Genomic DNA, 15,195 nt, shown 5'->3' with positions numbered 1-15,195 from the left:
CAGTTTGTGGAATCTTATACTTGTTAACTGTGTAATATGCTGATCACACAAATCAATGTCACGTGACATTTGTTCAACCATTAAATCGGATAACTACAGGGAATATGTCATATCTCCATTGATCTGATTCTTATCACAAAATATTAGACAATATAGAGCGATTTTATGAATAAAGATATGGAAAAAACAGAAATAGAAAACTGATGGTCAGTAGAATAGAAAGTAAGAAAATTGGTTATATGAAAATGCAAGGTCCGATCTCATCTGGTGTCACATAGCGCACATGATAGCAACAATATATAACCCTACAATTAAATCTTAAATTGTCCGGAACATGCATGAAATATTTGCTACTGGATGTTAAGAACCAATCAATCAATGAAAAAATATTAAACTTGTAAAACTAAAAAACTAGTAGACCCTCATCAGCATGAAAAGTCATCGACGCCATCACAGTACTTTTGTATCTCTATAATGGTAGAAAAGAGAAAAGAGGTTTCAGAGAGAGAAAAAGTCGAATAAATAACCGACAACACCGATAACGCAAATAATAATGGCACGTACATTTTGTAGTCCGAACGTTGTGAAAGACGGCCAATCCGAACTTCGATTTAAACCCCAAATACCCACCATGAGATCTTGGAATGAACACATAATAAACTACGCAGGTAATTACCCCTTTGTTGTATCCAATAAAATTCGTGGATTTTATGTGAAAGAAGAAAACGCAGCACCTAATTTCAACTTTATTTATTTAGTATTATAGATTGCACGAATTTTTCTTGATACTGACTGATACAAAAAACTTATCCACTATCCAAAAACGATCCATAGTATTTTTAAGTGACTCCTTTTCATATTTCCCGATATTCCTAATAGAGACATTAAATTAGCATGGTCAGTTAAATGTTCATGTTAAATTGGAAAATCGTATTTTGTATTGAGGCGAGGTAATTTATCTTTGAAGTGACTATACACGATTGCTTATATAGCATATAAATAATAATCGTTTTCATGTTTAGTTTATGGTTTGTGTGACATAAAAGACAGCAATATCTGAATTAGATAAAAGTTTAATAACTGATTAGACTTAGTGTAACTATTGAACGATTTGAATGTTATCTGTTTTTATGTCTTGTAAGTAAAGGGTAACTATTGAACTATTTGAATGCTATCTGATTTTACATGTTGTAAGTAAAGGGTGACTATGCCTTTTGAACGAATTTAATGTAATCTGTTTTTTTTTCATCTTGTAAGTAAAGGGTAACTATTGAACGATTTGAATGTTATCTGTTTTTACATCTTGTAAGCAAAGGGTACCAATTGAACTATTTGAATGCTATCTGTTTTTACATCTTGTAAGTAAAGGGTAACTATGCCTATTGAACGAATTTAATGTTATCTGGTTTTTTTTCATCTTGTAAGTAAAGGGTAACTATTGAACGATTTGAAGGTTATCTGCTTTTTACATCTTGTAAGTAAACGGTATCTATTGAACGATTTGGATCTTAACTGTTTTTCCATCTTGTAAGTAAAGGGTATCTATGTCAATTGACCGATTTGAATGTCAACTGTTCTTACATCTTGTGAATAAAGGGTAACTATTGAACGATTTGAATGTTATCTGTTTTTGAACAGCGGTATACTACTGTTATCTGTTTTTACATATTGTAAGTATTTCAAAAGGGTAGCTATGTCTATTGAACGATTTGAATGTTATCTGTTCTTACATCTTGTAAGTAAAGAGTTTCTATTGAACGATTTGAATTTTAACTGTTTTTACATCTTGTAAGTATTTAAAAAAGGTAGCTATGTCTATTGAACGATTTTAATGTTATCTGTTCTTACATCTTGTGAATAAAGGGTTACTATTGAACTTTTTGAATGTTATTTGTTATTTCATCTTGTAAGTAAAGGGTAACTATGTCTATTAAACGATTACAATGTTATCTGTTTTTACATTCTTGTAAGTAAAGGGTACCTATGTCTATTGACGAACGATTTGAATGTTATCTGTTTTTATATCTTGTATTTAAAGTAAAGGGTAACTATGTCTATTGAACGATTACAATGTTATCTGTTTTACATCTTGTAAGTAAAGGGTACCTATGTTTATTGAAGAACGATTTGAATGTTATCCGTTCTTACATCTAGTAAGTAAAGGATAACTATGTCTATTGAACGATTACAATGTTATCTGTTTTATATCTTGTAAGTTAAGGGTAACTATTGAACTATTTGAATGTTATCTGTTTTCACATGTTGTTAGTAAAGGGCATCTATTGAATGAATGTTATTTTACATGTTGTAAGTAAAGGGTATTGAACGATTAAATATCATCTGTTTTCACATCTTGTATGATTGATAATAATGTCAAGAAACGTTGTATTTCTTCGCCTTTTTATTCGATTATTTCCTGCATCTCAATAAATAAGTCGATTGAGAAGTTTCAAATGCAAATTGTACACGACTATTATCAATTTATCAAATTTAATTGAAAATCTTTTAGCATTTAAAAGGCTATGATTGAATCCTTTACTTCTAAATGTTGCTACAAATGTTTTTTTCCCGCGGATTTATTGATTTGTCTTCAGCTACAATTCTCCTGTAAAACTTATTACTGGATATTAAAGGTTCTAAAAACATGTCAGTTACATTCAAAGTCGCGTCATTCATTTAAAACGTATAACTGGATTTAAAAGGCTCTAAAAACATGTTAGTAACATTCAAAGTCGCTTCTGTCGCTTTAAGGATATAATGATTATTTGGTAAAACATATTGAAGGTTTTGTTCACAGCATCAATGGATCAGTTATATCTGTCTATACAAGGTAGGATATTTATAACAAATTAAACACGTATGTCTTTCTTCTTTCAAGAGTTGTCTACAACGTTAGCTGTTTACTAATATAAAATAACCTGCTTAAGTTCAAGTGCACAAGGTTTTTTTGCTTTATGTTTATTTCAAATATATCCGTTATTTATATATAATTGTTGTAAATCATGTTTCCTATATCAATCAAAAATTAATAAAATATATCAAATCTAATTCTGTTATACATTTATCATTTTCTTTCCCTTATACTTTTCGGCTGTTGATTTATTCTGTAGAAGAAAGAAAAAAGAAAAGCAAAGCAAAACAAATACCAAAAATGTCTGTTGATTGTGCTTGATATAAAACAGATAGTTTATTAGAGGACGAAGATTAAGTCAATTCTCAATACAGGCTAGGGAAACCATATAGGGTATTACTAGCTCAATAGGTGGCTCTTATTTGATTACATGGAATATAATTATAACAACCAATTCAAGAAAAATTTTAATTTATAATTTGAATTATTCGAAGCTTTTAGATTTTTCTATTTCTTGGTTAAGTTTAACTTTTAAGTAATGGACTTCATTGCTCTTTACTTCCGTATTTAAACTTTCCTTTCAATTGTTTTGATCAGAGGATGATGAGTGTTTGTAGACTATAAGGCTTTCTACAGTACATTATTAGTCTGGTATCGTTGACATTTTAGTATTATTATACGTGTAGGGTACATATATGTATCGAATTTCATTTTCATGATGTAGTTTTCCTTCAGTAAGGTAATTCGTATATAAGGGAAATGGAAGGGTTGATGCGAATATTCAGGCTCTAAACATAGAAAACAAACGATATACAACTACATATAGTCGATAGTAAAAGTAACATTTATATTAACTAAATTTCTTCATATCTTTATACCACATACATATGTCAATGTTGACATATTATATATTGGCTTTCCGTCAACAACTTAATTACTCAAAACCGTTTTAATTGCTTTTCTTGTACTCTAATCATTTAGAGTAAGATAGACTTTTTAACTACGTTCGAAATGTTTACACGAAGACAATTAAAAGTAGATATTGCTAATTACATAAAACAATTATTGTATTCTATAGTTGAGTGATTAGGACATTTCTTTCGCTTTGTTTCGCAAAGAAACAATAACATTGTAAAGTGTAAACAACTAGAACACAGACTTTATAATTTTTCTAGATCTTTACATTCAATTGACATACCACGAAATATTTCTCTTGAGGGAGTTAAACATACATAGTGAATAAAGTATCAATGATATACAATATCATAAAACGGTTAGGAAAAATCGTCCGTTTACATTTGTCTTTTCTGGATAATAAAATAATCGGAAAACTATAACAGTAAGTGCTCCTATTTCCGGGCAGCTTATTTTTATTTTTTGTGTGTCCTTTTCATTTTTAGCCATGACGTTGTCAGTTTATTTTTGATTTATGAGTTTGACTGTCACTCTCGTATCTTTCTTCCTTCTTTTGTATAAGCACCCAATCTTTCTCAAATAAAAGACTGTTTAAAAGCCGAAACTTTATTAAAATTACGCATCAGTGACCAATAGTCAGTAGGATAAATCTTTAAACATTTAATTAAACAGGGACTTACAATTGAATCGATGACCGAATCATAAAACAGTAAAGAGCATAAAAATGAAATTGGGATTATGTCAAAGCTCGGAATAGAATATCTATATATTTTCCTGGTCAAAGAAACAACAACCCAATCACAGAGAATATAACAGACGAAGGCCTCCAATGGGTCTTCACTGCATTTGTTTTTTTACTTAAAATAATTATTCATAACCATCAACAGTTTAAGTGTATAGAAGAGTCTTATGAACAGTCAAAATATTTTTTTTTCTTCGGACAGTAATTTGTTATGAGACGACCGAATCATAACAATGTGTCTTACGAACAAGTTTGTATGTATATAAGCGACTTAATAACTATGAATTTGAACCGACAAGACAATCATTTGAGAAGATCGAAAAAGTAATAAATTTGTTACGGGCAAGTTTATATGTATACAGTACGGACAAGTAAGGTGTTTATATATCTCATCTTGTACAGTTCGCTCAAGTATTTAACAATGTTTTAGATTTTAACGAGAGAAATTACTGAAAAATTATTACACCAGGGTTTTCGATATCACAAACTAGTCAAAACATTTACTAAATTTTATCATCAGTATAAAGACATCATTCGTACACATATATCAACATGCAGACTTCTTATACGTTTAGGTATTTCACATCCAAAATTTTCTTAAAATATTCTTTATAAAGCACAAAAATATCAGTATTCACCTCAGAAGCTAACAAAACCTTTAAATAGATTTATTAAGAAGGGATATAGCTACGATACTGTTGTCAGGTCATTAAAGATTGCATATTTTGGCCTTGATATTTATTCACTTATATGGTCTTTGCATCGGAACTAAAACCATTTATATAAAAACCAGTTGTTGGTATGACACGGGTTATATTCTTCTCATATATGTTATGATGGTATGATACTAAACCCCTCACATGAAGGATTGTGCCTGATATTCATATGATGAAGACATCATTTTGCAATCAGTTTAATTGAAGTCTGGAGCTGTCATGTCAGGTAAATGCTAGTAGTCTGATTTTATTTATGTGTTATTGTCATTTTGTTTATTTTCTTTGGTTACATCTTCTGACATCAGACCCGGACTAATCATGAACTGAATTTTAATGTGTGTATTAGTATGCGTTTACTTTTCTGCATTGGCTAGAAGTATAGGGAAGGGTTGAGATCTCACAAACATGTTAAACCCCGATGCATTTTTGCGCCTGTCAAAAGTCAGGAGCCTCTGGCCTTTTTTTGTCTAGTATTATTTTGACTTTTAATTTCTTGTGTACAATTCGGAGTTTCGTATGGCGTTCATTATCACTAAACTGGTATATATATTTGCCAGTTGCAGAACGTCTCCCTGTGCGGGAATTTCTCGTTACACTGAAAACCTGTTGATGACCTTCTGCTCTATAGTCGGGTTGTTGTATCTTTGACACATTCTCCATTTCCATTTTCAAGTTTATATCTATATAGTTGACTTAATTTGGTTGAAGATTTACAGATCTCTAGACAAATCAAATTAACTCTAAAGATGCCAACAAGAAACTTTATCAATGCGCCAATCAATACTAATAAAGAATTACTTGTAGATAGATGACCTCGGGGACACTTCTTGACTGTTTTACTGGTATTCATGTAAATGCAATTACTGTTTATAGGTAGTTATTGCATTCTCCCAGGGACGTATAATTATCCTGCATAATATAGCTGGAAATTATCAAAGTCAATTTACTTAGCACTATTATGTGCAAACCAACTCTAATTTACAATACCAAATGTGAAGGACTTGCAATTTAAATCAAATTACACATAAAGAAAAGGCTTAAATATAAAAGTCCTAGAGACAAATCAAATTGTAGGGGAAAAGCCCGATATATCAAATGAAATCTTAGAATTGAAGAAAAAGTCAACGATATTTAATATGTTATTGCCAATTACAGGCGATCGCTAAATGATAATGATGAATGGCTGTGAAGTTTGTGTCCGGCGGCAATTCAAATGCATATTCAGGACGAGAATATATTAACGTAATGTGATAATTAAGGGCATACAATACAGTTACAGGGGAGGTAATGACGTTGCTAATGTTAATTATTATTTTAGCGATGTCAAACTATGACGTATTGGGAAAAGATGCAGTTTTCGACTGATTTTTATCATTCAAACTTATCTAACTTAAAAACGAGTTCATAGACCCCTCTGTTTTAAAATGTCATTTGGTTTGATAACGTCTGAAGATTATGCGTGCCAAACTTATCGATGCTAGACATTAGTCGCTAGAAAGCTCGCGACCTCTATTTACAGAACCATGCAGTCTAAACAATCGCTGGGAGACTTTATCGAACTTTTAATTTAAGAATGCCTGATAACACAGACTTCGTTTTTTTCCAGAATAATTGAATTATAAAGCATAGCATGCCATCTATCTCCATTATAACTCAATCTGTCAATCAGATTGCTGAATTACCAAACAAGATGATTACATTCTTATGCATAAGTAAAACATTTATCATTCTTTAATAATCCGTACTTTATACGATGTCCCTGTATTTAAAGTAGAAAACATGAGCCTGAAATAGCGATCTTCTTTTTAGATTCTATTAATGCTATCATCTATTCCTCGTTGATTATCGAATACAGACTACATATTATGTGAATCAACAGCTAGACTCGAGATTACTGAGAAAAATGCAACAATTATATCGATCCTTAGTATGATTGGGGAATCGACACGTGGTATGATTGGGAAATGACCACGTGGGATGATTGGGGAATCACAACGTGGTATGATTGGGAAATCACCACGTGGGATGATTGGGGAATCAACACTTTGCTTTGTTTGATTAATTTAACAATGACAAATATGGCACATTCACATTATGATATTGTACATACAACATTTGATTCATGTATTCACTTTATAGACTATATACTAATTGCTCATTATACTTTATAAGTGATGTAATGATTGCTCAATTAACTTTACAGACTATGGAATAATTGTTCGATGATTTAACAAGCCAACGATGATCTTACTAAGGACATGATATCACCGGTTCTAATAATCTGGGCTTTTCTGTCAGTTCTGGTTTCCGCTTTAACCACGTATGCATTCGTTCAGCCTGTGTGGCTTGTTGGTTCCAATCTGTTAGATACGTTTGGAATGATAAGTTTGTGTTTATCAAGAACAGTATTTCCCGGAGGAAACTTAAAACAAGAATGTGAGTTTTATGGTGGATATTTCAATTTGGGAAACTTACCGTCTGGAGCATGGCAGGCGGCGTGTGTTTTATATGGTGCAGGATGTGTTCTACTTTCATGTGGAGCATTCTTAGCTGTATGTACATCGTGTATACCATGTGATGTTGTAAGGACTGTTACAGTTATGGCGGGATATGTACAGTTTGTAGCAGGTAAGTTGTTAGGGCTGTTACAGTTATGGCAGGATACGTCCAGTCTGTAGCAGGTAAGTTGTTAGGGCTGTTACAGTAATGGCAGGATATGTACAGTTTGTAGCAGGTAAGTTGTTAGGACTGTTACAGTTATGGCGGTATATGTACAGTTTGTAGCAGGTAAGTTGTTAGGGCTGTTACAGTAATTGCAGGTTATGTACAGTTTGTGGCAGGTAAGTTGATAGGACTGTTACAGTTATGGCGGGATATGTACAGCTTGTAGCAGGTAAGTTGTTAGGACTGTTACAGTTATGGCAGGATATGTACAGGTTGTAGCAGGTAAGTTGTTAGGACTGTAACAGTTTGTAGCAGGTAATTTGTTAGGTTAGTTCTCAGTAACGTTTATAGTCATATGTTCTAGCTGAAGGTTGTCAGAATGGTTACAGATATGGAAGGGTATATATAAACAAAGTTAAAATGGTATTGTTGCCAATTAACCAACCAAATGACACAGTAGTTAACAAACATATGGCGGTATGGCCTTGAACAATGAGCAAAGCCCAAACCGCGCTGTCAGCTATGAAATTCTCAAAAAATGACAAATGAAAAACAACTCAAACTAGAAAACTAGTGGCCTTATGTATTTAGAATAAATAATTAAAGGAAACCAAATTTGTAACCCAACAACAAAAAACCATGGCCAGTTTGAAACAGAAAGGTTGCAAAACCGTTACTGTTATGGTTTGTATATTGCTACAATGGTCACAGCTGATTGCCGAATTATTGAATGTGTAGAAACCTATACGTGATTTGTGCTAAAGAGATTTAATACACATGCATTTTCTTTGTTCCCATAAGCAGCACAATACTCTACTATCGGACTTATTAAAGAAGAGTACATTTTCGAAAATACGTTATAAGTGATCATTCAAATTACTTTTAACTGAGTTATCACTCAGTCTCTAGATCCAAAGTCTATTCGATGCCTAGGCAACAACTTTTCAATTGAATGTTACATTAAAGTAAAACAGGTCTGTTAGACAATTCACATGGTACCAGTTACACATCATCGTTTTAAACACCCATGACAAATATTGTAATCGTGTGGATTGAGTAAACATAACCCAAAACAATTACTCATGATATTAACTCTGCTTTAAAGGAAGATTGATGAGAAAGTCAGAGAAACATCGGTTGATCTTAATAAGGTCAAATAACTGCCATTTGATATTGTATATACATGTCAATATTTATCTAGTTTATTGGATTGCAAGAAAAATAAATAATATCTAGAAGATGTTACACAACGCATGAGATAACAATTTCATTAATGTAATAATTTTTTCACGATATCGTTAACACAACAATTTGCTACAGCGAATTGTCTACGTTTTTTGTAACTTAATTGTAACACCAATTACTTAACTATATGTTGAAATAAACCTTATGTAATGTTACTGTAATCAGTGCCAAGGGTAGGTTTTCATGGCAAAGTGTTGTAAAATTGTACCATTTGTTAAGTTGAAAATGCAAAAGCATACATAATTACCGGTATCTTATTAAGATTGGACACTTCAAATTGAACCTTACTGACACAATTTACACATCAAACAGATACTCACTCACAAAATTTGCACGTAATGTTAATACTCACTGACATTATTTACACTTTAAGTTTATACTTACTGACACACTTTACATGTAAGGTGGATACTCACTGACACAATTGGTTCGTGCAGTAGATATTTACTGACACATTTTACGCGTGAGGTAGAAACTAACTGACACTTTTTGCAAGTGAGGTAGGTTCACTAAACAATTAACACTTGAAGTAGATACTCACTGACACAATTTACACGTGAGGTAGATACTCACTGACACACGTGAGGTAGTCATGATATTTACTGACACAAAAAAACGCACACGAGGTATGTGCTTAATAACACAATAACATGTGAGGTAGATTTATGATAAATAGATTAACAATGCCTTGAATTTGGGATTTTTGAAAATAATATGATAGGCATCTTTTCAACTTGACTCTGAAGATAAAAAACAAAGATGAACTATAATTATACCTTTTTTCGCGAGAAAATAGCACTTAATTTAGATGAACAATGGTTATTGTCTTATCATCTGTTTGTTTTACACTCAATAGTGTTGTGTTTGAAAAGAAGGCGCTGATTGAGTATGTGAGGTTAGTTGGTGTGCGACCTTAACTTCAGTAAACAGAATGAACCTTTTTTATTTCAGATTTATAGTTCTATGCTAAAAAATAAAATTTTCCTGCAATTTGAGTTCGGAGGAGGACATTTGGAGGGGATAATCTTTTGGGGGTCTCTGTCATCTCTGTTTTAAAACCCAACGTTTGTGTGTAACAGTTCGCTGCGTTTTAATGGAATGATTAAATACTTTGATCACAAATTAGATATCAGAATACAAGTGAACGTTGCATTGTTTTGTTTTGCGTATGGATACTTTATATCATATTCCCCTATTCCATTATTACGACCTAAATCTATTAGTTAATCAATGTCATTACAGTGTTTTTACAAGAATCTATTTATTTGGTTTACAATGGACTGTACTATTTGATAAATGAGTTTTAATAATTGGAGTTCTTAAAAATATAAAAGAGTTCTATCAATAGTAATTAGCAATTGAATTTCAAGCACCTAAAGATATAAAATAACGTTATTATACACAGTTCATAAACTTTTTTTTTAAGTTAGTTTATAGTCTGCAAAAGGAAAGTTTAATTTATCGCCAATTAAGTAAATCAACCGGACGAATACAAGCTAGTTATAATGTAAGACTTTTCTGAGATTGTTATGATTTACGCCATTACTGTCTCGTTTGCAATATTTTATATTTTTCACGTCGTGACCTTTTATAGCCAACTATACGGTCTGCGTGTTTATCATGGTTGAATGCCGCACAGTGACCCATAATTGCTTATATTCACTTCAAATGAACTCTGTTGTCTCACACCGCATCTCCTTATTCTTATAAAGATTATTGAACCCATCCCAAACGGCATCGAGTTTGAGTCCCAATTCCGACTAGACATGGCTGCACATTTATACATCCGACATACGTCAAGCAAATCAACTGTTTAGTTTTGGCGATCTGTTACAGTATATATTATTTGTTTTATTCTAAAATTAATAATGATTTATAAAAAATATGTGACAAACACACTTAAATCTCTCATACATAAAGAAAAAAAAACATTCAACATTTTTTCCACAACATTTGATTTGTTTTTCTCACCCAATTAAAGTTTAAAACATAGAGAAAGGAACCGAAGAACAAGTAAATCCACAATATAAGCGTTCAAGTTCAGTATTTGATAAACGATTTTTTTTAATCGGTAAACAAAAGTTGGAAAGGTTGTTAACTCTTAGTTTTATGTAATCTAGGTTTCTATAATTAGGTATATTTTTCATATTGGAATATTGCATGTCTTCTATGATTGATTTATTTGTCTGTTTGAGTGGTTAATCATAAGAAAATGATAATAGATTGGTATTACATAACATGCAATATTTACATATTCACCACAGTTACATATTACTTAATATTGAGAATCGTGTTTACATTGACTTGCGAAAAAGAATATTGACACTTGACACAATGTTTGAGAGTTCATTGTCCCATTGGTATTCCCGCCTCTTTAAGTTTGATTTTATGCAAATAAGACAATACCTATTCAGATGCTCATGGCAGATATGCTTACCCTACGTTAACAGTAATTCATGCTTTTTCTGCTATCCATTTTGACAATGTTTTGTTCAGATAGTTAAAATGTATCGCGTGTCAGAAAGATCAAAATGGCTCAAACAGAACATAGTGTCTGGGCTACTACAGATTATTTGTTAAAACAACAACAACAACAAAAACAAATACAAGTTGACATGCAAAACCTTGCAACAGAGAATGGCAGTTATGTGAATAAAACAAAACATACATACTGCATCACTCAGTTACAGTTTGTTCGCCCTCATCAGTAACCCTCTTACGATCGTTAAATTTATAACGTTTGAAAACATACATACGTTTGAATGGTGTAACCCGTATCAGTATTTACAAGATATTTAGTTTTATGTAAAACATATCTGATAGTTTATATATCTTGTATCACACAGATAACGTTTTACTGACAATGTTTGTGATACGTTATCAGTATACAATTTTCGTGATTTATTTTCATCTACAAATTGCATGAACATCAAATAGTAAAAAAAGAATTTTCAATAGCATTATCTTGATCTTTACAATCTGCTATATAGATAATGACTCAGACTTTGAGACTTTATTGAACGCTTCTATTCAATAGAACTCGAAAAAAGGATACCCCAGATACATGTGACTTGTTGATCGTATCTATCCAATTGAACTTGAAATAAAAGATTCCCCAGATACATGTGACTTGTTGAACGCCTCCATCCTATAGAACTCGAAATAATAGATACCCCAGATACATGCAGCAAAGTTTGATTCATATATTGACGACTTGCACCTAGTCTCTATCATTTGGATTAAAACACATTGAACCGGTAAAATAGCTTGAAAGTCATTTAAATCTGGGTGTCGGTTTGAGGGGTTGGTGGTGTAAGAAATGTGTGGTTCGAGTTGGTTGAACAAAAGGGCTTAAAATAGTTCCTTCGATAATTTCTTTAATGATTAGTCATTGCGATTGTTAAAACAGTTAAAACATGGAGAAATATATTACCTATGAAAATTTTGCTAATTTAATAACAATACAACAAATAAACAGAAACAAACACATCCAGAGACTATCAATTATTCTAAACAAAAAAACGGAAACGGTAGATGATGCATTGCTTCCAACCGGAAATAAGAAATTCTATCTTGTGTGAAATTATTCGTTTCCAAATTTTTGGAAGGAAATTTTAATTAAGTCAAAACAAGCAATAAAAAAAAACATATATAACAATGACAGGATCTCAGATTGTTAATGAATTAGAACAAACGTTCTGCTCTTGATTCGAATTTAACTGAAGTTAAATAAACTCCAGTGGCAAGCAACCAAATTACCAAGATTGGAATCCTCGAGTGTTCACTTTTATGTTTGTATTTTTGTTTCTGGATTTAGGATCTGCTTATCTTCATATTAACGAACACACAGAAAAAAAGACATCATATTAAACCCCATTCAAATAAAAGAAAAAAACAAAAGCAGGAAAACTACAATTGTACAACAACTAAAAGAAAGCCAATAAAACCTATTGAGAAATGGATGAAATAAGTATAGAAACAACGAAAACTTAAAACAGACAAGGACACATGTTAACTTAATGCTTATGTCTGTGATCACATTTATATTTTGTATGGAACATAGAGTCTAGAAACAACGAAAATTTAAAACAGACAAGGAAACATGTCAATTTAATGCTTATGTCTGTGATCAAATTTAGATTTTGCATTGTCAATTATCTTGTCCTATTCCATATTGATAATGTGCTACTGTTTTCTCTATTTCAGTTCTGGTAATGATTGCAGGATTATTTATTTATCCACTAGGATTTGGATCATCGTTTATAAGACAATACTGTGGATCTAAGTCCATAATGTACCAGGCCTACGATTGCTCTATAGGCTGGAGTTTCGTACTGGCTGTAACAGGGACGTGTCTAGCCATGTTTTGTCCAGTTCTGTCACGGTTTACAGACATGAAAGGGCGCGACATAATGTCTTAATCGGTATTCTCGGGAGTTATTAGGAAGGACTAAGCATTAAACAAAATACAAACCGAACAAGTAATAACTAACCTTGAAAGGTAAACTCTTTGAGAAGGTATAAATGTGAATGATCAATTGAGAAGTCATTTATATATAATTCCTTATACATTACTGCTGATGAGCTTAGTAACTACAGTTATATAGCATATTTACGTATAGTACAAATAGTAAACCAGATCTGGAATGATTAAACCATCATAACCTTTACAATAGTATACATGATGATACTTAGCTGCATAAAACTAGAACACGTAGAACCAGTAGTGAATAGCTTGATAAAATGATTTGTTGTATAATGATCTCCAAGGCTTAACAGGCCTTTATCGTGTCGAAGCAATAATTAAATGTACAAGTATCGTTAGTATTTGTCATGTTGTTTCATTGTTACGTTATATTAATAAAATTTACTTATAAATGCTGTCTTATCTCACTGAAATATCTTTTTGGGTATACTTCAAAGATACTGCACTGGAGCAACACTGTCAAATTGAAAAGTAATTTATTCTTGGTAATAAAAAAAGGAAGAACCAATAAAACACAGCGAGGAATCTGATGTTCATTAATTTTAGTTTATTGGTATGGTTTATAATTGTTTTTGGTTTCTCGTTTTTTATAGATTAGACAGTTGGTTGTCCCGTTTGAATGGTTTTACACTGGTCTTTTTGGGGGCCCTTTATAGCTTGTTGTTCGGTGTTAGCCAAAGTTTATGACATTGCAAAAAGTAAAGGTCTTGATAAGGTTATATTGGACCAATTATTGATTCAAGAGAAAATAAAACATAATGCTGCTGCAACTGAGAAAATTGAAAAAGGTTTATACGAAGTCATCATTAGTAAAGTTAAAGATTTGATCAAAGGAAATGGACAAGCTTTACCTCAATTCTACTCTATTATTTGAACCTGGAAGTTTTTTATTATCCTGTCCCTGGAATGTGTGTTGGTTTTAGTGTTAGTGAGATGGCATCCAAGCAGATAGCTGAATTAGTATTTGTGGCGGAAGTGAACAAAACCACGAAGTTAATAAGGAAGGCAAAGTTACTTTATTGCCAGATGACAATCCTATTTAATAACATGAAGTAAAATTACATCACTAATAGTATTAGTCTATATTACATGTTTATGACTCTGACTTGCAAATCAATATTGTCTTATGCACTGTATTAAGAAAAGTAGGTACACTAAAAAAGGTCGGGCAAAAACCCACAACACCGTGACAAAAGTTAAATAAACGACGAAAAAACCCAACATTCTACAAAACACTTCAAAATAAAAGAAACTCAATACTGAGCAACATGTACCAAACCAACAAACAAAGGGTGACTGCATATGCTTTAGAAAGATAAGCATATCCTGCTACGATGTGATTGTCATAATTGAGGAAAAAAGGAATTTGGTCATCTGATACATACATATTCCATAACGGTCAACCAACTCATGATGGCGTTAGATAAAATTTAAAATCCCAAAAATACAGTACTCCGCGGAAAACTCAAAACGGAAAGTCCCACATCATTATGTGACTCATCAATTAACAAAAGCGTTTACAAAATGAGAAACTAGTATTGTTTTCCATTAACTGCCTTTGAATGGCAGGCATATT

At 32.0% G+C, this 15,195-nt stretch overlaps 1 protein-coding gene across 1 annotated transcript; it reads left to right on the top strand.

The window, feature by feature from the left end:
- Positions 1 to 7,416: 7,416 nt before the first annotated feature.
- Positions 7,417 to 13,949, top strand: LOC134681567 (LHFPL tetraspan subfamily member 2a protein-like). The gene is made up of 2 exons (XM_063541214.1): positions 7,417 to 7,852; positions 13,340 to 13,949. The coding sequence occupies exons 1-2, from the start codon at positions 7,483 to 7,485 to the stop codon at positions 13,552 to 13,554; spliced, it is 585 nt and encodes a 194-aa protein (XP_063397284.1). The 5' UTR covers positions 7,417 to 7,482; the 3' UTR covers positions 13,555 to 13,949.
- Positions 13,950 to 15,195: the final 1,246 nt, after the last annotated feature.

This window comes from Mytilus trossulus, chromosome 8 (genome assembly GCF_036588685.1).
Source record: "Mytilus trossulus isolate FHL-02 chromosome 8, PNRI_Mtr1.1.1.hap1, whole genome shotgun sequence".
NCBI lineage: Eukaryota > Metazoa > Mollusca > Bivalvia > Mytilida > Mytilidae > Mytilus > Mytilus trossulus.
The sequence above is the reverse complement of the archived record's forward strand: the minus strand, read 5'-3'. Positions and strand labels throughout refer to the sequence as shown.